Source organism: Oreochromis aureus, linkage group 7 (genome assembly GCF_013358895.1).
Source record: "Oreochromis aureus strain Israel breed Guangdong linkage group 7, ZZ_aureus, whole genome shotgun sequence".
Lineage (NCBI taxonomy): Eukaryota > Metazoa > Chordata > Actinopteri > Cichliformes > Cichlidae > Oreochromis > Oreochromis aureus.
The window spans coordinates 39,643,803-39,666,501 of record NC_052948.1 but is presented as its reverse complement, the minus strand read 5'-3'; the positions used below and the strand labels follow the sequence as shown (position 1 = coordinate 39,666,501).

General features: G+C 38.9%; 1 protein-coding gene across 1 annotated transcript in view; it reads right to left on the bottom strand.

The window, feature by feature from the left end:
• The window catches only part of LOC116316899 (matrix metalloproteinase-17-like), an 89,081-nt gene that overhangs the window by 43,559 nt on the left and 22,823 nt on the right, over positions 1-22,699 (bottom strand). Inside the window, exons 2-3 of the mRNA XM_031735547.2 lie at positions 12,976-13,108; positions 12,615-12,750 (exon numbers count right to left, since the gene is read on the bottom strand). Of these exons, the coding sequence (XP_031591407.2) occupies positions 12,615-12,750; positions 12,976-13,108 (269 nt within the window). The remainder of the gene's footprint in view (positions 1-12,614; positions 12,751-12,975; positions 13,109-22,699) is intronic.

Genomic DNA, 22,699 nt, shown 5'->3' with positions numbered 1-22,699 from the left:
CATGTTCAGACTACAGATGTCACGCTGCCAGACATTTAGTAGCTGGTCACAGTACACAGTAGAGTTACATCAATCTTCATATCCAATTCAATACCAAAACAAAATGATCATTTCCCATGTACTCAAACATAAACTCCTTTATTAAAAAGTCATTGACATGATGGCAAGACAATTACTTTAATTGTTAACATTATATTTTGTTGAAAGAGTGAAATTTAAATGATTGAGACTGGAAACATTTTATCCAGTGGTTAAAATGTTGATTTCACAACGGCAGTGCCAGCTGTAGCAAACATTGAAGGATAACGTGAGAAGGAAAATATTTTGAATGTTGTTTCTGAGAACGGATACTTAGTCAACTTGAATTCTTTAAACACATCTGGATGGCGGTCTTCTAAGTGCTTCACTAAATTGGAATATTTTTATCAGTTAGTCCAAAAAACACAGTAACATCATTTGTATATTGCCTTTTGCAAATCAATTTTCATACCTTAGTTACCCCCACCTCAAATGCAAAATACTTCCATATCCAACTCTTTCTTATCAGCTGTACTAGCTGCCATCTTCCAGATGTAGTTTTTGCTGAGCAATTTATTGTTTTTCTTTGTACAACGTTAGACTAGAATACGTATGTAACAACTCTTTAGTTCCATGTATTGTTTGTTATTGTGTCTGATTGGCAAATTCCAGTTAGGTTATATTGTCACCTATTGACAGCTCTTCAAAATTAAGTGGAAAATCTCTGTTTTACAAAAATACTTGTGTACGTCCAGACATACAGTACCCTCTGCAAGCCCTGCTCTGACCACCCACATTGCACGTCCCGCGATTTCACTACAAGTATGTGCACAAACAGCAACTTCTGTATCAACTGGCTCAGATTTCACGTGGAGGATCATCTCCAGTGATGACAGCTGGGTCTGTGGCTAAAATCAAGCAGTTTGCAGCAATTTTCTGTTGAAGAGTCCACAGTTTCCAAGCCAGAAGGCAGTGTGTCAAATGTGGAGACCAGGAGCGTGCTCATCGGTTGCGCACAGTGAATTGCTGGCCACAGGGAGAGACTGTCAACGCTTTCTCACGTAGCATCCTGAGGCGTCTGAGGAAGAACATTCAGCAGAAACAACTACAACTGCATTCCAACCTGCCATTGCGTGCCTGCACAAAGCACATTGAAAGTGACGGAGGTTTTTTTTTTTTTTTTTTTTTTTTTTTTTTTTTATAAACAGACATTAGCACATACAGTAACTTAAATTTTATTTTTTGGACTTTGTCCACTAGCGGTAAATTAAAAATAAGTTGGACTACAGCAGGTGCGGGGTACTGCCCCTTTTTAACCTGGGAGTTTCATGGCCAAAGCCTGGCCCATTTCTTTTTCCCATAGTGGAGGAATTTAAATGGTTTTTTTTTATAACAATTTCTATTATAATAGTTTACAGTTCATTTGTGCTGCACAATATAGGCAATTTGTCTTAATAGGCTAAAATTAGGCTACCTACCATTATGTGGATATATTCTGAATGTCTTGATGCGATTTAGAATCAATCATGTCTGTTCTCGCTGTGTTATATTTTACACTAGAATAAATGACTTAAATAACTAAATGACTTAATTCTGTAAAGACTGTCCCCTTACTCATGGCCTCTTTTTATTGGGATCAGAAGCATTGTGCGAGTATGTCAGCAGCTCTGATGCTACAAAAACATGCCATTAAAAGTTGTTATGCAATATTACACAGATCATACTGGGACCTTAAAACAATGTTTTCCTCTTAATATTGCTGATTCGTTGGTTACCTGTTGAACTTATTAGCCTAAACTAGGCTAATAACCTAATAACCTTGCAACTGGGGTCTGTCCTCTGGTAAACAGGCTAGTTAACTTAGCACATTTGGCAACATCTTACTCCAACACCCTTGTTTGTTTCAGCTTCCCCTGACCACTTTTTACTCTCTTTAATCACTGACTGATGCTTAATTCAATAGGCCCAAGCAACTCAAATATTTGGGAGGAGAGAAATCTCTCAGATGGTAGAACTCATCTGATCAACTGCGATACAGGGGTTGCACTGCTAGAAGAATTGAAATTGTGTAGAAAATAAAGTAATTGTCAAAATAATTTTTCCCCACCCAACTGGCCCAAAAGAGAGGAGAACGTGAACCGGCCCATCAAAAATCTGACTGACTGTCCCGATTACTCTCGTGTCCCTGGATCAAAGTGTTGATACACTAGAAAAGATTGTAAAATAACAGCCATGGTGACAACGGTGGAGGGGGGAAAAAAAAGATCTTAAAAAATACAAAAATGGATGGAAAATCAGGTTAGGTTGTTGATTTTTAGAGGCTGATTCCCTGAACCTTTTGATCACACCTCCTCCTTTTTGATAATTCCACATAAGCCACAGGTTATTGGAAGTTTCCGGATTACTGGACTGTGGACTTTTAAGTCTCTACAGTGGTGGAAGAAGATAAAGGAATTGGGACCAGAAGGAGCACATTGTGCTTATTGCAACAAATTAGGAATCCCTGATTAAGGCTTTGAAATTTGTTGGATGGACAGAAGGCTGATTAAGTTGAGTTAATTTTCATGACTAGGTTAATTCCATGGCATAATTTGGACCTTCATTTGACAAATGAGTAAGAGCAAACTTGACTTTGTGCAGGGAGGTGTGTATTTGTGTCCATGCTGTGTGTGTTAACCTAAGCTGATACAGGCAGGTGTGCACGCACACACACACACACACACACACACACACATGTCTGGTTTGCTATCCTCGTGGGGACATCCCATTGACATAATGCTTTCCCTAGCCCCTTACCCTAACCCTAACCATCAAAAATGAATGCCTAACCCTAACCCTTACCCTAAACCTAACCATAACCTAATTGTAACCCTGACACTAAAACCACATTTTGAGTGTGAAAATTGCTTTCAACCCCGAGGGGACCTGGATTTTGGTCCCCACTGTGCAGAAAGTCCCCACCAGTATAGTAAATGTCAGATTTTGGTCCCCACCAGGATAGTACGAACCCGTACACACACACACACACACACACACACACACACACACACACACACACACACACACACACACACACACACACACTTATTACATTTCACCTGTTTGACTTTTAATTTCCACATATTTCTTAAAGACCTTTGCAGGCAAAAACACAGAGTGATGACTCAGTTGAGGACAGGCAGGGAGGAAAGTAGAGCGTGATGGCAAAATGCAGAGAGAGGGAGAGAAAAAGATGAAGAAACCTCTAACACTCTTTTGCTGTCCCCCGCCTTCAGCCTCTCAGCAGGCTTTTACCTCCTGTGGTTTTGCTGCTCCACAGAGACATGAGCTGACATCAAAAGTGATGCTAAAAAGTACATGTGCACGCAAACACACAGGCACACACACCTAATATTCACCTCCTGTGCTCCACTACCCTCCGTAGACATAAGCTGATTACCCTGCAAATTGAAAGCTCATATAGCAGAAGGTGATTCATATGCATTTGTAGATGCACACATGTATAATGTAGCTCAAACACTGAGACACACACTCACAAAAACGGGAAAATATTCCACACACAGACTCAGACTGTATTAAACCAAAAAATTCTCAGATACATATCTCTTACACACACACACACACACACACACACACACACACACACACACACACACACACACACACACACACACACACACACACACACACACACACACACACACACACACACACGTCACGTCATTTAGGCTGAAGATGAAAGTCACTAAATTAAAAGGCTCTGCGTGAGTCTACCCTCTTCCAAAAATATCGGTCTCTCCCCCTTTCAGTCTGCATCTCCCTCTTTTCTCATTCTCTTTCTTTCCTGTTTATTGCAGTCACCGACTCTACGATGCTGATGTGAAATCTGGGTCCCTAATAGGATAACGGTGTTATAGTTATTCTTAAGGATCTACCAAGCAATTTCACAGGTTAGTGGCCTCAAATGCCAGGAGAGGGAAACGATTTCAGAGAACTTCGCAGTGCCAGAATTATGGCAGGTTATAGCGTTCAGTGTTGTGATTTCTTTCAGTCTCTTTTAACCAGCTTTTAGTCTACATTTGATCAAACTCTTTTCTATAATCATCATTATTACTGATGCTTTTAATCCTGTTTTTATTCTTTGTCATTTCCATATTTATCTTTTCAATCTATTTTTTATTTCATTCTTTGGTTTGTGCGTCTTGTGTCCTGTGACCATTCAACAGTGAAGCACTTTGAACTGTGCTAACCCGTATGACAGGTGCAATAAAAATAGAATTTTATTGATTCATTTGTTCTGGGAGGCATGTGTGCTCTACAGTATAATACAGGCATTTCTCATATATGTATATATAAGATAAATGCAAGGTGCATTCTGCCTGGGCTGAGAATACAGTTTATTACTGATGGCATTCATTCCGTCCAGCAGTGTAAATCTGTGTTTGTTCAAACACCAAAAACAAAAAAACTTTGTTTTAAATTGAGATTTATTATAGTAGAGTCTATGTGTGAATTGTGGTATGGGTGATCTGTGTGAGAAGAAAAAATTGTCTTGGATGTTCATGCGATCAGTTCAGACATCTTTAAGGAAGCTTAAAATTGCTAAAGAAGTTTAAAGAGCCTTAAAATTCCACCTAACAGATTGTATGTCATTATTTTAATAATTTCCTGATATGTTTTTCTGGTTTCTAGCAACCGGTGGTTGCCAGGAGGTCAGTGACCAGTCTCTAGGTCTGCGAGTCTGCTGCTTTTAGCAGTCGATTTGACAGTGACTGCCAGCAATCTCCAGTAAGGACTCATCAACCAGTCATGGAATAAACATTTTTCCCTAGCAACCACAGGTTACCGGGTGGTGACCTACTGACCTGCTCCAGACCTGTATTTCTTGCATCTTTGGCACTTTCCTCCAGTGCCACCACTGTTTGGAATTTCTTTTGGGGTTTTTTTCATTCTTATAATGAGTACTAAGGATGAACAGTAGCATTATACAGGCAGATTTCTTGTTTTTTTTTTTTTCTTGTGACCTAAAAAAATGGAGCTTTCCAATGCTTGTAATGTTAGTGAAAGCAAACCCTGTCCTTTTCTTTAATATTTCGAAACTAAAATCCAACCACATCTTTATCTTTTGTCTATCTTTTAAAAACACTGCTTTAAGACTGAAACAAGTTCTGTCCAGACTAGTGTTTTAGCACACTGTCAGGAATAATCTCTGTCTCTATAAAGTGCATATCACAAGATCATTCACATGCACTGGGTATGCTGGTGCAAGAAAGCAGATGACTGGTTGACCAGATGTTGGTTTGCTTGATTGGGCATCATGGAAAATGTAGGTTAGGAGTCATAGCAAAGCAAATAGGGTGAGATTATCTACTGGCAGAGGAAGGCTAGCAATGGGAAACTGATCACCCCGAAGGAAGAGGAAAATCAGTAAAAGTACGTGAGCATAATCAGCGTATTTTAGCTATGAGACCCATTAAGGAAAAGTGAATGTGGGTGCCAGCATCTTCACTAGATCAGCACTGTTTCTAAAAGTCTCTATTTGGATGCTAGGCGTAAATGTATAAAAAGTTACACATTTTAAAACTAAAACAAATTAGTATGGCTGTACCCTAAGAGGACATAAATATAATGATGATACATCGCAATATGTAAAGAGAATGATGCCATTGTGGACCTACATTCATTTTCGTGGTCATTAAGGCTGTGTTCGGGCTCCTACGCCGCTCGTTCTTGTACTCTGTTCATTTACTTGATTAGAAAGATGACAGTGCAAGTCTAAAGAGATGGATGGGAGTTGGTGACTTTGCAATCCAATAAAATCTAGCTCCATGATTTAATGGATGTAGAGGGGGTAAAAAAGATGCAATCTTGCTCTTCATGTTTGCCTCTTCTCTTCTTTGTTATTCTCATCATCCTCCCCATTTTTTTTTTTCTCAGCTCTGCTCAGCTCGCTACACCTATCTGTTTGAGTTATCAGTGGGACTGCTAATGACTGCCTGGCTGTCTGCTGTGATAATGGGCTAACAATATGAGATAATGAGCTAACAGTGAGCTGTTACACAACTAGGCCGTTGATGTCTATAACATACTTGGTTGAGTGAAGCGTGGTGTGTCGGCGTGTGTGCAACAGAAAAAGGAAAGAGGTAAGCAGGAGTTAAATTGGGATTAAGGGCTCAAGCTTAGCAAAGAGGCTCTCAAAGGAAAAAAAAAAACATAGCCAAAATCACTTACTCATTTCTATTGTGGAAAAATGCATTCTTTAATTCTAAGAGGCTAAAATAAATAGCCTAGCCCCTTATCTTTATTCCTTTGCATGAAGTATCTGACACCCACCTCTCATCACCTACTCCTAGCACATTTCCAGAACATAATGATGTGAATGACGTGTGTGAACAAGCAGGGGAGACTGTGAAGTGCCAGTCAATCAGATGCCGTCAATGTGCTGAGGTGAGCTAAATCAGGAGCGAGTGGGCGAGTCTCTGCTTCTCACTGTAACTTAATGTGACGTTTTAATTAAAGAGTCCATATATAACGGTGAAGAGCTTCGCTTGATGAGGGACCCCGAAAGAGTCACAAATGAAATGCTGCGTATAATGAACGTGTATGTCTCTATGAACACCAGTAGAAAAATCATAGTTCTGTTTAAGCATTAACCGTGATTCCTTCATTAAAACCTGAAAGGATGTGATTAATATTAATATAGTCTTCAGTAGAAACAGATACTGCATAATCATTGTTAACCAAGCTTATGATTTTGCAGCGCATGCAACTCCTAGACATATCTCAGTCGTGGAACTTAAAAGCTATAACCATTTATCAAAACCATTTCTTTCTGTATGTTGATTTTTACTGTTTGTATATCAGCAATATTATTAGTAATAATAATAATAATAATAATAATAATGATAATAATAATATTTATTTATTGATGTTCTGTTGATATTACAAGCAGTTACTTCTTGCTTTTGCACATTGTATGACAAAGACAAAACTGAACCATTACAGTCTTAATGCAAGTACGGTAACTGTGCATTAAATATGGCAAACTTTACTATATTGTGAATCACTTTTAATTTAATTTAACAAAAAAGCTACATCCACACAGGAAAAAAAAAAAAAAAAAAAAAAATCACAGCAATGTGGCAACTAGAGACCCTTTAAAAAAGAGAGACAGAGAGAAGAAAACTGAATCAGCATTGAGTGACTAAAGAATAAGGATCCCGTATCCTGGGCAGGATACTGTTGACTAACATATAACCTGGTTGTAAATAAATTAGAAGGTTACCTAGGTAACTAGATCACGGAATGCCCAATAACGACCAGCCATCAGCAACAAAGTTATTTGTGGCTTAAGGAGGTACTCACACCAGCCTATCTGTTCAGTGTGACAGCTTTGGACCCCTCAAGAGGGTTCGTTTGAGTACTGTGATCGCTGGGTGCTGTCTCCTGGTGTTAAGTGAACGGTTCCCTGACCACTACTGAACCCTAACCTACAGCTGCCTGGGTAAAAATCTCTTTATCAAGACCATCCATCCATTTTATTCTACTTATCTAATTGAGGGGGCGACTGGAGCCCACCCCAGCTGTCATGGTACACCTTGCCAAGGTTACAGATTGTCACAGGTAGAAACAGCCAATTACAATTAACTTAATCCCCTGCATGCCTTTGCATATTCTCCCCTGCGTCCCCACTTCCTCCCATATTCCAAGGCTGCAGACTGGATTCAAATCTAGGACCTTGCCATGAAGTGACACCACTATTTCATCCATACACCACAGTACTGGCTATTGTTAATGACAAATATGTGAGATGGACCAGTGCTTCATAAAATAAACCACAAAATGTGAGTATGAGAGAGGAGCTGAGCTGCGGGGACAAACTGATCCTGCTGATTACTAAGTGCAGTGCGAGCACAGGCCAGCAGGACAGTGGTGAGGGGGTATAGCCGTGCCTGGTGTGAGTACATGCTAATTTAAGCTTTCTCCTGAGGTAGCTGTACAATGAACCATATAATTTTGAGTCACTGAGGTAAGCCAAAGGAACATTTTCTAAAATATTATGCAATATTATCACTTTTATTTTGTAATTGCACTGTTTTGTTTCAACTCATTGTTTGAAGTCCCTTAAACTCCAAAGCTGTATGTTTTATTTAATGATCAGATTTTTTTAAATTATTTATATTTTCCCTTCAGATATCTTCACCTTTACTTTCTTCTTGCTTTGTTGAAATGGAATATGTAAGAAGAACCACTTTGCCAAAAACACGATGTTCTTCTTTGCGGTTATTTTGACTTCTTGTGAGCAATGTGTATATTTATCCTCTTTATTTTTAGTCATCTGTGTGGTTAGCATTTTTTTGTTTGCTCTGCTCAGATTAACGTAACATCAATAAAGAATTCACCCATACACAGTGACATTCTCACTGCATGATGAAATAATTCAAATTAATGTTTGCTGCAACATGTAAATTTCAGATATATAAATATTATTCTTTCTTTAATCTAACTGCTTTTGGCAAATAAACATTTTAGATGGCTGTCACATTACATCTAACCCATTGGTTGATAGTCACACATTCTGTTATTCACTCATAAAATCTAATGAAGCAGAGGTGCAACAAATAATGTGATAAAAAAACAAAACAATTTTCTAAACCAAGCAGAAGGGATATTTCTGTGCAAGCATTACAGCTTCAACCGAAAGCACCCAATAGAGGCCAGTTTATGCAGAATTTCAATACTTTGTTATGGTAAATTACTGAAAATCTACACCTTAACAAAATCTCTGTGGATCTGAAGCCAGCACACAATCCACATGTGTTCCTGTGCACTGTTCTACAAGTCTGACTGCTGTGAATACAAAGGTGTTTTACTGGACTGAAGTCGAGGCTGTCTTATTTCTGAGTAGAGTGAGCTGATGTTTGATTGGCAGAGGTGCAAAGAAGAGGCAAAGACAGCTAAAGCCCACCAGGAGAGAGACATGCACATACACCTGTGAGTATGTGCATATACTGTATTTTGTCCATGCTTGGGTGTTGGCTTTCTGTGTTTCAAATTTCATGTGTGTATTTCATATTCTGCACACACACTGGCCCACACAAGAGATTATGGCAGCTCAATGTTGAATGAACGCTGATAGTGTGGGTAAATCACAGACCGACCATATGTTTCACTGCTTCCTCCTACACGGTCTAATAGTATTCTCTGGTTCCTCGCATGGTCACAGATGACCAGACCAACTTTATTCAAAGGCAGCCTGAAGAAATACTCTCCTCTTTGCTTTCTTTACCAGTTCTAGGGTTATTGTTTATTTACTGGGTGGTTTGCAAGAACCCTAGCAAGACTCTGATGGGAGGTGTTATGAATTGTATTGCATTGATTTGGGACCCACAATGCAGACTTCAAGATGAACTTAAAGTGAACAAAAAGCAAAGCTTTACTGAGGCTGAAGAATTCCAAAACCCTACCAACAGAACACACACATCCAAACAATACAACATAACAAAGAACAAAGGCAAAGTTAGGCTCCAAATGGATTCACAAATATGGGACACACCACGGTAATGATACACAGCTGAAACTAATCCAAAAAAAGCAAAACAGAAACAACACACAAGACACAGTTACCAAAATAAAAGAGGATGTAATAAGACAAAGAAACACCTAATATAGAAAGGGAGACTTGACAATAAGACACAGGGACCATGGGGGAAACAAATAAAACAAGAAACTGAATACAAACTGTGAACATAACCCACATAACTAAAACTAAAGCCTGAAAACAACAAAACTCAAACTGCACAACAATAGCAAAATAAGAGTCTAACTGAAAATGTTAAATAACAGACATTGAAAGTCCAAACTCAACACTGAGTCAAAGACACAGGACCATGACAGCAGGTCAATGGTTACTGTTATCCTCAAACAGTGTTGGGGAGTAACGGAATACATGTACCGCCGTTACGTATTCAGAATACAAAATATGAGTAACTGTATTCCGTTACAGTTACCGTTTAAAAAGGTGGTATTCAGAATACAGTTACTTTGTTGAAATAAATGGAATACACGGCGGTACTTCCCTGTTTCATATTGTCGCAGGTCAGGACTGTTTGGGTTTGTTTGACAGCTACGTTCTGTTGTTCCAGGCGGCAGCGTTACGGTTGCCATGGTTACAGGGTGACGCGCTCTCTCTCTGCGTGTTTCCTGGGTGAGAGAGCGCTTTTTTGTTGTTGTTGTTGTGCTAAGCTAAAAGGCAGAATGCTACAGGCATAGCTCTAAAGCATGTAGCCTGATGGGCAGTGTAGTCCGTGCTGCAGGGAGAATGGACTACCATACCCGTTATGTGTCTGTGAGCGAGGGAGGGAGAGAAAGGAAAAGTCCGAGCTGTCACGGAGCAAAAACGGGAGCTGGAAGCATGTAAATATAATAATAACCACAGCAGCCAAGAAGAGTGCCTGACGAGCCCATTTGTAAGTAAGCTATTAAGACTCAACTGTACAGTGTGTTCGTGTTTTCCTCCGGAAAAATAAGTTCTGTTGGAGCAGCCTTTCAACGCCTCTCTGTCTCCAGCAAGCAAAGTTGACCCAGACAACAAAGTAAAGCTAGTTTTCGGCTACCAGCCCGACACGAACCCGACGTATTAGCCAGAGGTCCCTTTACTACGTTTCGTACTACGTACCTTCAGTAACAGTAATAAATCACAGCAATAGGACATTCATGTAGTTGTAAACAGCATGATAATATATTAAGTATTCCAAAGTATTCAGAATAGGTTACTCTCATTGAGTAACGTAACGGAATACGTTACAGAATACATTTTGGGGCATGTATTCAGTATTCTGTAGTGGAATACATTTTAAAAGTAACCTTCCCAACACTGTCCTCAAAGCATTTGAAGTATTTCTGTTGACTGAAACCAACATAGCTCATCACTTCTCCCATCCATAGCCATCCAAGTAAGGTCCCACTGCTGCTAGTAATTCAGTGAAAGTCACTCATAGGGTTTTTGACTTAAGATTTGCTCTTATTTACAACATTATAAAAAAATCAAAAGGCTACATTGGTCACGTTCATTATGTTTCAAAACATTATTAGAAACCACTTCAATACCTTTCGGACTCAACACAAAAAAAGCATCACAATTTAAACTACAGATTCTTTTCTGTAGGGCATTATCCACTGTTGTTGGCTGGCAACTTCAAACAATTTTCTGTTTCCTGTTTACCTAAATACACTACTTTATAAAACCTCATAATTCATGACAACACAGGGAACGACTGAATTTAGCACCAGTTAAAGGGGGACTTATTGAGCTTAATTCTAGAGTAGTCGGAGCGCAAAGGTTTGGTATGCCTCAAGCGATGACCATGATGAGGTAAACACATAACTTAGGAAATCAAGTGTTCAGAGTAGTTTGAAGCATACACTTTTGGCTACTAACATTTCCATTTCTAAATATACTTTGGTTTCCTTGTTATTTTGAAAAAAAGTACAGCCATTATACACTGACCAGCCACTTTATCACATAATTAACAAATCACACTGCAGCAACTCAATGTATTTAAACTTAACCTAACCTAATCAAATATTCAAACACTCACACTCAAATGTATGCAGCGGTGGAAACTCACTATCTTGGCCAAGGATACTTCAACATGCAGGTTGAAGGAGCCAGGGATAAAACCACCAACATTCTGTTAGGTAGATCGCCCACTCTACTTCCTGTCACACAGCCCAGATCATCTCACACCAGTTTCTTGAACATGACATTGAGTTTGAGATCTGGTGACCCTGGAGGCCTTTTGAATACAATCTATTAGAGCACCTCTTAGATGTGGTGGAACAGGAGATGTCCATCATGGATCATGTCAGTATGGACTAAAATCCTTAGGAATATTTCCAGCACCTTGTTTAATCTATAAGGTGAAGAATTTGGCCAATTCTGAAGGCAAAAGTGGTTCCAACTGAGTACAAATAAGGTGGTAAGTTTGGATTCCCTACAGTTTGGTTCTGAAATTTCTGTGGTTTTAACTAATTAATTAATTTGCAATGACTCCTGATCACATTTAAATCCATTAAAATTAAGAAAAAATGAACTACAGTCAGCTATAAGACAGATTTTCAATGGAAAACTCATTTAATTAGAGTAGCACTACACGGTTAGACCATTTAATGTTCTCTTAGTGGGTTTAGTGACTGTATATACAATTTTTACATTAACTTGTGGTATCTTGGTGCAATACTGAGAAAACACTTTAATTTAAACATCTCATGACGAATCCTGAGGAATATGTGTGCATCTTCTGAGAGGACAGGCTTGTTTGATGTTGGTTCAAGGTCTCTAATAAGAATGTTTTACAAAATGAATGTGCCTTCAACTAAATTTAATCTAAAGTATAGAAGACTTCCAGATAGTGGAAGAGTTCTGTAATCTATCAAAAGATGCATAGATGGAAGAAAATGTTTTTTCCCTAATGTAGCCTAATACTAAACACTGGGTCGCCCGTCAATGTATGGATGTGTGCATTGTACCTCTGTATCGCTATAATAATAACGTGCTATCAAAATACTAGACCTCATATTTTGATGACCCTTACCTCCAGGACAAATGTCTCTTATTCCATTTATTCTGAGGAGTCAGGCTTCGTTTCCTGCGCCCCAATGTGCCCTCAGCTTCAGACACATCTGGGAGAGAACATCTGGGTGTTTTCATTAGGCCCAGGGTGGCTTGGTCTAAAAACAAATAGAGAGAGAAAGAGAGAGAAGGGAGAGAGAAAGGAGTTTGATTGCATCAGAGAGGTGCTGATTCAACTATATGGAAAATTCAGTGGCTATAGTCTGTGGTTTTCTTGATTGGATTGCATTACAGGATGTCATTAGTTATTCAGTGCATGCTGCCTCCATCCAGCAAATGTGACAGATTTCACACAGCCGCTTCAAACAAACACAGCCTCATACCCAACACTCCAGTCTCTTTTAGCCCTCCAAACTTCTGCATGGCTTTGATAGCCGTGGTCAGGGCCTCCTTGGTCTGAAGCTGGCCAGTCACGGGATCGGATGGTGGGAGGTACCCAAACTTAGTCAGCCAGTCCTGGAAGGGAAACAGAATACATCCGAATACAGGGTACATCAGGTCAACAGAGTTCACTCCAGATACTTCAAGGATATTAAGTATCTTAAAGCTGCTATGAAGGTTGGAGGCTCTTTGGGTTTTCTGCTTTGGATATTGCACTTTGATATAGGCATACAATCCTACCTGGACAATTGTTTTGCATAAGTAATTTTTTGTTCCTCCATGAGCATGTATATGTCTTTGTAAACACTGATCAGTGAAAGTCTAATATTAGCAAAAAACTGATCCACTTTCTCATCCATTCACCATTGTGTTTTAAAAAATGTGTTGAAATATGATGGAGTCATTAAGATATACCTCTAATTATTTATTACACACTTGTTGCAGTCCTCTATACTTGCAGTAATGGAACTGAGTAAAACTATCATAACATGTTATGATAGTCTGTATCAGTGAGCTGCATATTGATTTTGATGTAGCTTAACAGTTTCATCAGCAACTATAGTCAAAATATAATATATACACAAAGATGTAAAAAAGTCCAACCTCTTTCAGTTCTAAAATGTATGTATAAGGACATAATAAACAAAACATCTGGTCCATAACAGGTCTTAAAATTAGTCAAATAAACCTGAGATATACAATAATACAACATATTACACCGTGCCATTATTTATTTGAGAAAATTATGCCAGTGTGTGAAATATTATGTACACCCTTATTGCTTCCATATGAATTAAGAGGTTAAGTAACAGTCAGGTGCTGCTGTAATCAAATGCACTTGATTAACTGATCATTAGGAAGTGTTTACAAAAGCAGTTTGCTGGTCTGGAGCAATCAGGTGTGTTTTAACACAATGCCAAGCAGGAAAAAACCTCAGCAACGATCCTAAAGAAGCAGTTGTCAGTACCTATAAATCTGGGAAATGTTATGAGGGAATTTCCAAGCAATTTGGAGTCCATCATTTTAAAGTGAGAAAGATTATTCGAATGTTGAAAACAAAACAAAAAAGTAATGGACATCCCAGCATATTCACCCCAAGCAAATTCCCAACTATAAGACTTCTGGAATGGATGAGAGTCAGATGTTTAATCATGATGCACTGAACCACATTGGGTAAAAACCAAACATAATATATCAGCAGAAACACTCCATAGCCTATCAGATATATTGGTGGAGGGGTGATGATTTAGCCTGGGGGCCTTGAGCGTTTCTATGTACCAAAGTATTCAATAGTCAAAAGTGAAACTATCTGTTTGACAGCTAAAGCTTCGACCTAAATTGTGTCACACAACAGGACAACGATCCCAAGAACAGCAGTAAACCTCCAACAGAACGGCTGAAAAAGAAAAGAATCAATATGTTTTAATGGCTCTTTCAAAGTCTAGACCTAAGCATGATTGAAATGCTGTGGTGGGACTTTTATAGAGCTTTGCATAAATAAAACCACAAACCACAATGACCTGATACAACATTGTAAAAAAACCCAACAAAAAACAAAAGACCAGAATTCCTCCAGAATGATATGAGAGACTAATAAAGTCAAACAGAAAACAATTACTTCAAGTTATTGCTGATAAAACGGTTTCTACAAGCAACTGACACTGGGGTGTACTTAATTATCCACACATTTTATGCATTTTGGCTTAATCTTGTTAAATAAATGATGACACAACCAGCGTAATTTGTCATGTGTTCTTGTTCGTCTGTGGACGACATGTTTAAATAATTGTAGAACCTGTACAGGACCTGATATATATTATTTTTATTATAGCTTGATAGCTTGATAGTGGGTGTACTTTTTTAACTTGACCGTGTCTGGCTGTAAGGTCAGATTTTTGCTGTATATTGAATTAAGTTAGAGAATTATATGACTGTATAACCCATCAAGTAAAACTGAGTAGCACTACATCTCTATTTATATTGGGGACCAGTGAAGTGGCTGCCAATCAACGCACTCCAGTCAATTGCTTTGAATAGATTTGAAACATCTAAGATGTGACAGATGAAAGCATCCGAGCTGCAACTTGAGTACTCCTCTATTCCCTTCTCTTTCACTTACTTTTCCACCAGAGCTCTTTTGTTGTCTTGGCACCTTAATTTTTTTTTTTTAATTATTATTTTCCTTTCTTTTGTCTTATCTCCACTAACGCCTCCTCCTCCATTCTTCTGTCCAGACAGACAATAAGAGATGGCAGGTTTTAAATAGGTTTTTGATCAGCACTCATCAGAGGTGAGTGACAGAGATCGATAGCGAGGTATCTTTTCTGTACCGACAACACAGGGAAAATCCCATTAACTGAATGACTTCGCTTTAGTGAAGCACTTTGCTCCCTGATTACTTTCCTCCTCATCCTTGGCTTTGCTTTCTGTCCAGAGGGCTTGGAAAAAGTTTACAGGGGAATTGAGCTGACCCTCAACAACAGTGCAGAAGATAAGAAACAATAACAATTTCCCGAAAGGATGTAACGTCATGGGTAAGTGGAAGAGGTCAAAGAATTTAAAATAGTTAAATTGACTGTGAGACTCAAGAGACAATATCAGTGGTGATTTTCTCCCATAAAAAAATCAACCCCATATGTTTTTAGTGCAATCAGCTTATGATTGCCCATAGTTACCTTTTATTTCCAGTGGCCTTGTGCGAGGCAGCATGAGTCATTTCCAGAATTGCCCCAGAATAAAATAAATGTATTTATGTTCAAGTGACAAAGGCCCCTAAGGGCCACGGTAATTATGATGGGGCAAAGAAAGTAGCAGAAGGCGAGGAGAGGTTTCTGGAACAATTTCACCTTCGTCTCATGTGCAGCGAGATGAGGATAAAATCTAAAGGGGTTAAAGCTCCAGGAAAACTTGTGATAAATAGAATATATTTATTACATGACCAATAAATTTTGGTTTGTGGCCTTTTTTATTACCATGAAGGGCAAAGAAGGTACTCAGATGCAGTAGACAACAGATGAAAAGTCAGCATTTTGTGATTTAACCATGACAGTAACCTATTATAACCTTAAAATAACTATTGAAGTTAAATTTAAATTAATAAATGTTTGGTTAACTGACAACACAACCTTTCCCTAAACCTAAGCCGACTGGTTTGTGCCTAAAACCAGCTATATTTATAAACACACTGTTTTAACTGCCAAATTATCTATAGCACATCTGTTGTCATCACATGAGTCCTATCAGGGGGTGTGAACAAGCAGTTCTTACCTCCAGTTGAAAAATATATCCAAAACAAAACCTGCCAAAAGCTACAGATTCTTTAATTTGTTAAGGCTCACATCAAAAGAAACAAAATTCCCAAAAGAACCACCCATGCTACAATGTGCCTAACTTTAGTTTTTAATGACAGCTGTATTCCAAGTAAAAGACACAAAGAGTTCAGTTGTTCATTTGCAGTTTTCTTGTGTAATTCTTCCATCAAGCCTGTTTTATGTTGATAATATCCTCCCATGTGGTACCAAATAAATGATTTGCTAAAATTGCAATGTAGTTAGTCCTCGCCTTAGCCGATAGTGCTTAAGGCAATCTTCCAGATGTCTCAATAAGGCAAAATACTTTTAAAAAGAATAAATAGTAATTAGTAAATAATAAATAAATATGTTACAATGTACAGGTTTTAAAGGTTTTACAGGATTTAAAACTCTTGACAGGTTAATTCAACTTTTTTTCAGAACGAAAACCCAGATAGTTGGTATTGACCTTTAGTGCAAGTGACAAAAATGTTTTACACTTTTGTTATATACTGGACACCAAGAAGTTGAATAATAAGCGTGTTTAAACCGACAAAAAAAGGGGTAAAACTCAAATTCAGCAGTATCCATAGTACTCCACAGCTCCAAAGAACATGTTGTAGCTAGACACAACAGGAATAAATTCATATAAATTGTGGCAAGTGGTGGGACATCTCTTTGCAAACAATGCAAAACTACATACCAGCAAAAAGCTATTCATAGCATATACTTTAGGGACACTTTTGTTTTCTTTTGATTGGCCAAATGCTTCAAGCATATTTTGCACCCAAATGTGCTACTGTAAATGACTGTGAGTGTGCAGAACATAACACTTTCTCTTCTCACTGTTAATAAACTAATATACATCTTCTAAAGAGGTGTGTACTGTAAATACACTCTTGAAGGTTGCACCTAACCTGTCCAAGTTATAATATATAAAAAACAGACAAAAAAGACACACACAAAATGAAACTGTCTAAGGACTGGATAACAACTTTGCATACAGAAAAAGAAAATATTCCACTCTGTCAGTCAAAGCTTAAAGATACAATTGCAGCTGTAAAAACAAAGAAGGAAGACAGAGAACAGCTTAAATAATTTAAAACACATTTCAAATTTAATATGCTGAAAAAACAATCATGCTACTTCAGCCTTAAAATGAAGAATCAAGTGTGGGAGAATAAGGGAGAACCTGCCATGCTCTCCAAATCTCTGATTAACTCTAAAAGGACAGATGACCCTTTTCTTTAATATCTAATGAAGCTTATACACAAGTTCAATAAGGAAGATCTGTAATCACTCATCCGCCTGCTTTCCTGGGTGTTCAGCTGCTAGTCTATTCTTTACATTGCTTCCATTTTCCCACGCTGTCAAACTCAGCGATGACACCAATGCAATAGTCCAATTATTTTCTTGCCTGCCTTCTCCATTACATTCTGTGGACTTTAAATCTCAATGCTCTTCTGCAATTCTGCCTTTCTGACTCTCATTTGTTCCACCCACATACTGCCCATTTCCACCTCATCCTGGTCACTGAGAGCTCCACCCAAGCCTCCATCATCTTCACCACCACCAGCGTCTAGACTCCAAGCAGTCCTGCCCTGATTCATAAGACAGCTGGGATTCTGTTCAGCTGTGGTTGGTCATTGGAGTCTAATTGCCAGTTTAAGAGAACTTGGTATCCCAAATAAATCATCTGCAATTCTTCCATATGATCTCTCCTATTAAAATTAAGTTGAACATATTTGATCATAACGTATTGCACCTTATTTATGATGCAAACAAAGTGATTACAAATGAAAACAGGAGGCGTGATCTTGTTTTGCATCTTTTTGATGAACAACACAGAAGAGCACTTACACTGGTGGAAACTGCCACATTACAAAGTAAAAACAGCAACAATAGTGCTACCCACGCTATGTCACTGCCCAGGCAATCTTGGTACTGTAGTCCTTGTAGCAACCCATCTTAGCTACACCCTCAATTCTGAAGACTGGCAACACTATTAGTTTTAAGCCTAATTTAGCATTAGATTTGACAATTGCAATTATGACAATTATTGATCTTGCAAACAATCGTAACATCACCTCACCCTCAACTTCTTATCATTACTTAAAAAGTAATGATAAAGGTTATAGTACCGTACTATACCGGTGTTGAACATAGACCTGCAGTCTTGGGTGGTCTCATTTCTCCAGCTAATGCAGTATGCTTTGAGTTCTTGCATTTGTGAGTTCTTCCTCCGAGAAACTTTCATTTCATTTTTCATCATTTCTATTTCAGGTGTCTCCTGGTTCTGACAATTCCTCTTCTTGTTCCACGGCACTGTCCAAGTCTATGGTTTCCTCAGGGATATCCCTGTACTTCGTTGTTCTGTCAGATCTCAACTATTTTATTCTACAACACGCTCCCGCTTGTGTAATGATGTTACAGGATCTTGGTTCCTCTCGGACTCTCACAAATATCAATGGCTGCCATATGTTGACTGTTCCCATGCATACTTTAATGCATACCTACCTCTCTGAAGAGCAAGCACCAAAGCTGTTTTGTTGAAGCACCATTTCTGCTGTGCCTGTCTGCTCATCTGTGAATTTGAAGGGACCACTGGTGTGAGCGTAGCTCTGGACCACAGACCTCTGCTCATAAGGAGCTTTGCAGATGAAAGTGTATTCCAAAGAGTAGCCTGGTGGACTGGTACCTTCCCTATAGTGTGTTGAATGCACACGTCGACATGTTTCTTCTACCTTTACTTGCGAGTATCCCTCTTTCTTACTGAGGATTGTGATGTATGCAAACGTGCTGGCTCTGCATGACTTTGTTCATGTCTTTTGGGTCCAAGCACAGCTGATGTGGACCTTTTTGCACACATGTCCAGGCTGGTAACCCATTGCTGACTTTGTGACGTTGTGTATCAGACTCCTCTTTTTTAGGTGCTGAATGTCTCTTTCCGCCTATCCATGAGTGAAAATGGTATTTTCTGGTGGCAGCACACAACTGCTGGGATGCTTATGTTTGCACAGGTCTGATTCACACCAGGAAACTCACCTAGGCCCTCAAACACAACCTGCAATAGTCCGTGATAGCACATTAGCGTCAGCACCAGTGTCCATCTTAATGTTGACAGTCTGTTCTCGTATGGGCAGATTTGTGAACCAGCCAGTTTGAGGCCAATTTGATGATTTTTTCCTATAAATAACGACTCTGTGCTTGGACTGATGGCTTTGCCTTGCTGGCACTTTCGTCTATGGCAGGGTTAGTGCTTGTACAGTGATTGTGCCACCTGGCGTGACTTTCCTGTGTTGTTGTGACCTCCTTCTGCACAATCTGCAGATTACCTTTGTCAGGTTGAAACAAAGGTGGTGCCCAGTAGCAGGTAATATAGTCTCTTGTTTATCACACTAAACACAGGTTTGTCCCTCATCGTTAGAACTTCAGTTTCTTTAAATTGAGTTTTGTGCTCTCTGTCACATTTCAGTAGCAAATTTGTCTATTCATGCCTCTTCCTCAAATTGATGAGGCTAGAATTTATGTCTTTTAAATACAGTGTTCCTCCTTGAAATACAAAAAGCTTCAATAGCTTTCAAAATATTGACAAAGCATCTGGATCTACGTACATGATAAATGACCAGTGTGTTGTATATCCCACCTTCTTGCCAGCGCATTGAAGGACAGCTCTTTTCGAGATTCAGACCTGCCACTGAGCCCAATTCTTCCCCAGATTCCCAGTCAAATCTTACTGCAAATCCCAAACAAAATCCAGAACAACTGCAAGATCTCCATGCTATCATTCACTCACTGGCTCAGAATATCGTGTAGTTCCTCATTCACCATGCTAAAGCAAGGAGGCAGAATATAGTTTTAGTTCTACTTTATGAACAACACAGAATGGTAGTGACACTTTCGTGGCCCCCTACACACATTTAACACGGCAACAACAATGGAAATCATCAAAAGCCAGGCATTCTGGGTATTGTAGCCATTTTTTTTTTAAACTACAGAACATAGACAGATAAACAATACACATGCAAATATACACTTACACAAGCATTGTGTCTAACACCGTTGTAGCAGTGTGCTGCATCACAAGTAAGAGACCGTTATTAAAATCTTTGATGCTATGGCTGTAACTCGTTTGCCTCATGTTTGCAGCAATGTTTTGATAGCTGTGTAGTGTTCTGCATAAAATAGGAGTGCGTGCTCCTACTTTTCTTAAAAAGGAACTGTAAACCATATCTGAAGAATATTCCGTGTGTCATAAAGTTCAACAAACTGCTTCAAGGGGCAAAATCTTTTAGAAAACTTCTATTTTTTTTCACTGTCATCATAGTATTCTTGAGTCTGTGGAAGCAAAACAGTGGAGGCAAATAAAAGTTGTCAAGGAAAAGGCTTCAAAGTCATCTTAAGAAGAATTTAATCTCTCTGGCAAAGATTTGTTAACTTTATTAACCATTTAACCTTGAGTCACACTTATTTGAATCACCTGCCTTATTGTATGCACACCATGTCTGTAGGATAAAGGCTTTAAAGTGACAATTACATTGGTTGAGATGAAACAAAAAAAAAAAAAAGGTTTTGCAAATCTGTGTCTGCCTTTTAATCACTTTATACTTCAAATGTGTTTGTAAGTCAGGTTTTAGTGAGAAAAAACATCCTGAAAGTGAAGGCAAGCTCAGCCTTTGCTCAGATCTGCCTATGATCAGCAAACTCAGACAATCAATCAAAATGAAAGTCAACTCTGCACAATAGAGCTGGGACAAAAATCACCAGGCATCCTGTTTTGATCTGAATTATGTAAAATTAAAGAAAGATTTGTAGCCGTAATGCAATAGTGTTAATTAAACACACTACCAAGATCAGTGAACACCACAATCAAGTAAACGTGATAATGACTAGACGGTCACAACAGCACAGCATGTTCCTATTTTAAATTCAAAGTTGATAAGATACAGTGTTCTTTTGCTATCCGACTGCCTCAGTCATTTTTCAGATGCAATATAAGACAAGAGAGACACACACTCCATTGCATACAAACAAGCTGCTTTTCAGTGACAAAGAAATATGATCATCAGTGTTGCTGTGTGATGAGTCGAGTGGGTCGCACGCAAGATAGTGACACCCTTAAATGATGGGGCGATTTCTTTTCTATGTGTAATCTGAGAACACATACCGAAAACAGTGACAGTACATTCCACACCCAAACACAAACAAACAAAACGTTATCTGCTTTCTTCATGTAGTAAAGCCACAGCACCGGCTCTGCTGCAGTCCAGCAGCACTGGAGCTGGTATTCAGTCTCTTCAGCTGGACAAATGCTTGCTGACGTGGGGGCTTGACCCCATGTCCCAGCTCAGGCCCAGGAGGTCCATATCACTTAGGCTCTTTCCTTCTCAAATAACCTACTCAGTGTTATTATTCACTTTGCTTCTCCAGACCTTTCCAAAAATAAAGTATTATGTGCTAAGTGATTGTAGTAAGTGCTATTTTTTCCCCACACAAGATTAACATTGCTGTCCTGTATGTGAAATAATTCAAATACAACACTTATACACTCTGGCCACTTTACAAGCATAAGGTTTAATGCAAATATCTAATCAGCCAGTCATTGGGCAGCAACAGCAAATGAATTTAGGCATGTAAATATGTTCAAGAAGACCAGCTGAAGTTGAAAAGGAGCATCAGACTGAGGAAGAAAGATGATCTCAGAGAATCATCCAAAAAAGAGAAAATATTCTCTAGGTGAAAATGCCTTGTTGATGCCAGAGGTCAGAGGAGAATGGCCAGACTGCCTTGAGCTGAGAGGACGGCAACAGTAATTCAAACAACCACTTGTTAGCGGCGAGATATGCACAACATATTAAATCCTCGGGCAAATAGGCTACAGCAGCAGAAGACAACTGGGGGCCACTCCTGTCAGCTAATAACAGGAAACCGAAGCTAGAGTCAGAGTATTGATTTCTGCAGGACATTTGGATGGTAGGCTCAGGATTTGACTCAGACGACAAAAAAGCATGGATCAATCCTGCCTTGTATCAATAGTTTGGGCTGTTGGTGGTGTAATTGTTTGGGGGATTCTTTTTTTTTTTTGGCACTCTTTTCTTGGCTGTTTAGTACCAACTGGGCATTGTTGCTGACCACAGCCTACCTGAATATTGTTGCTGACCACAGTGTACCCATTTTCCGAGGGCTCCTTCCAGCAGGATAAAACACTATGTCAAAAAACTCAAATCATTTCAAACTGCTTTCTTGAACATGACAGTGAGTTCACTGTACTCAAATGGCCTCCTCACTCACCAGATCTGAATCCAACAGAGCATCTTTGGGATGGGAGAGCTACATCATTTATGTGCATCTGACAAATCTGCAACAAATGTGAGAT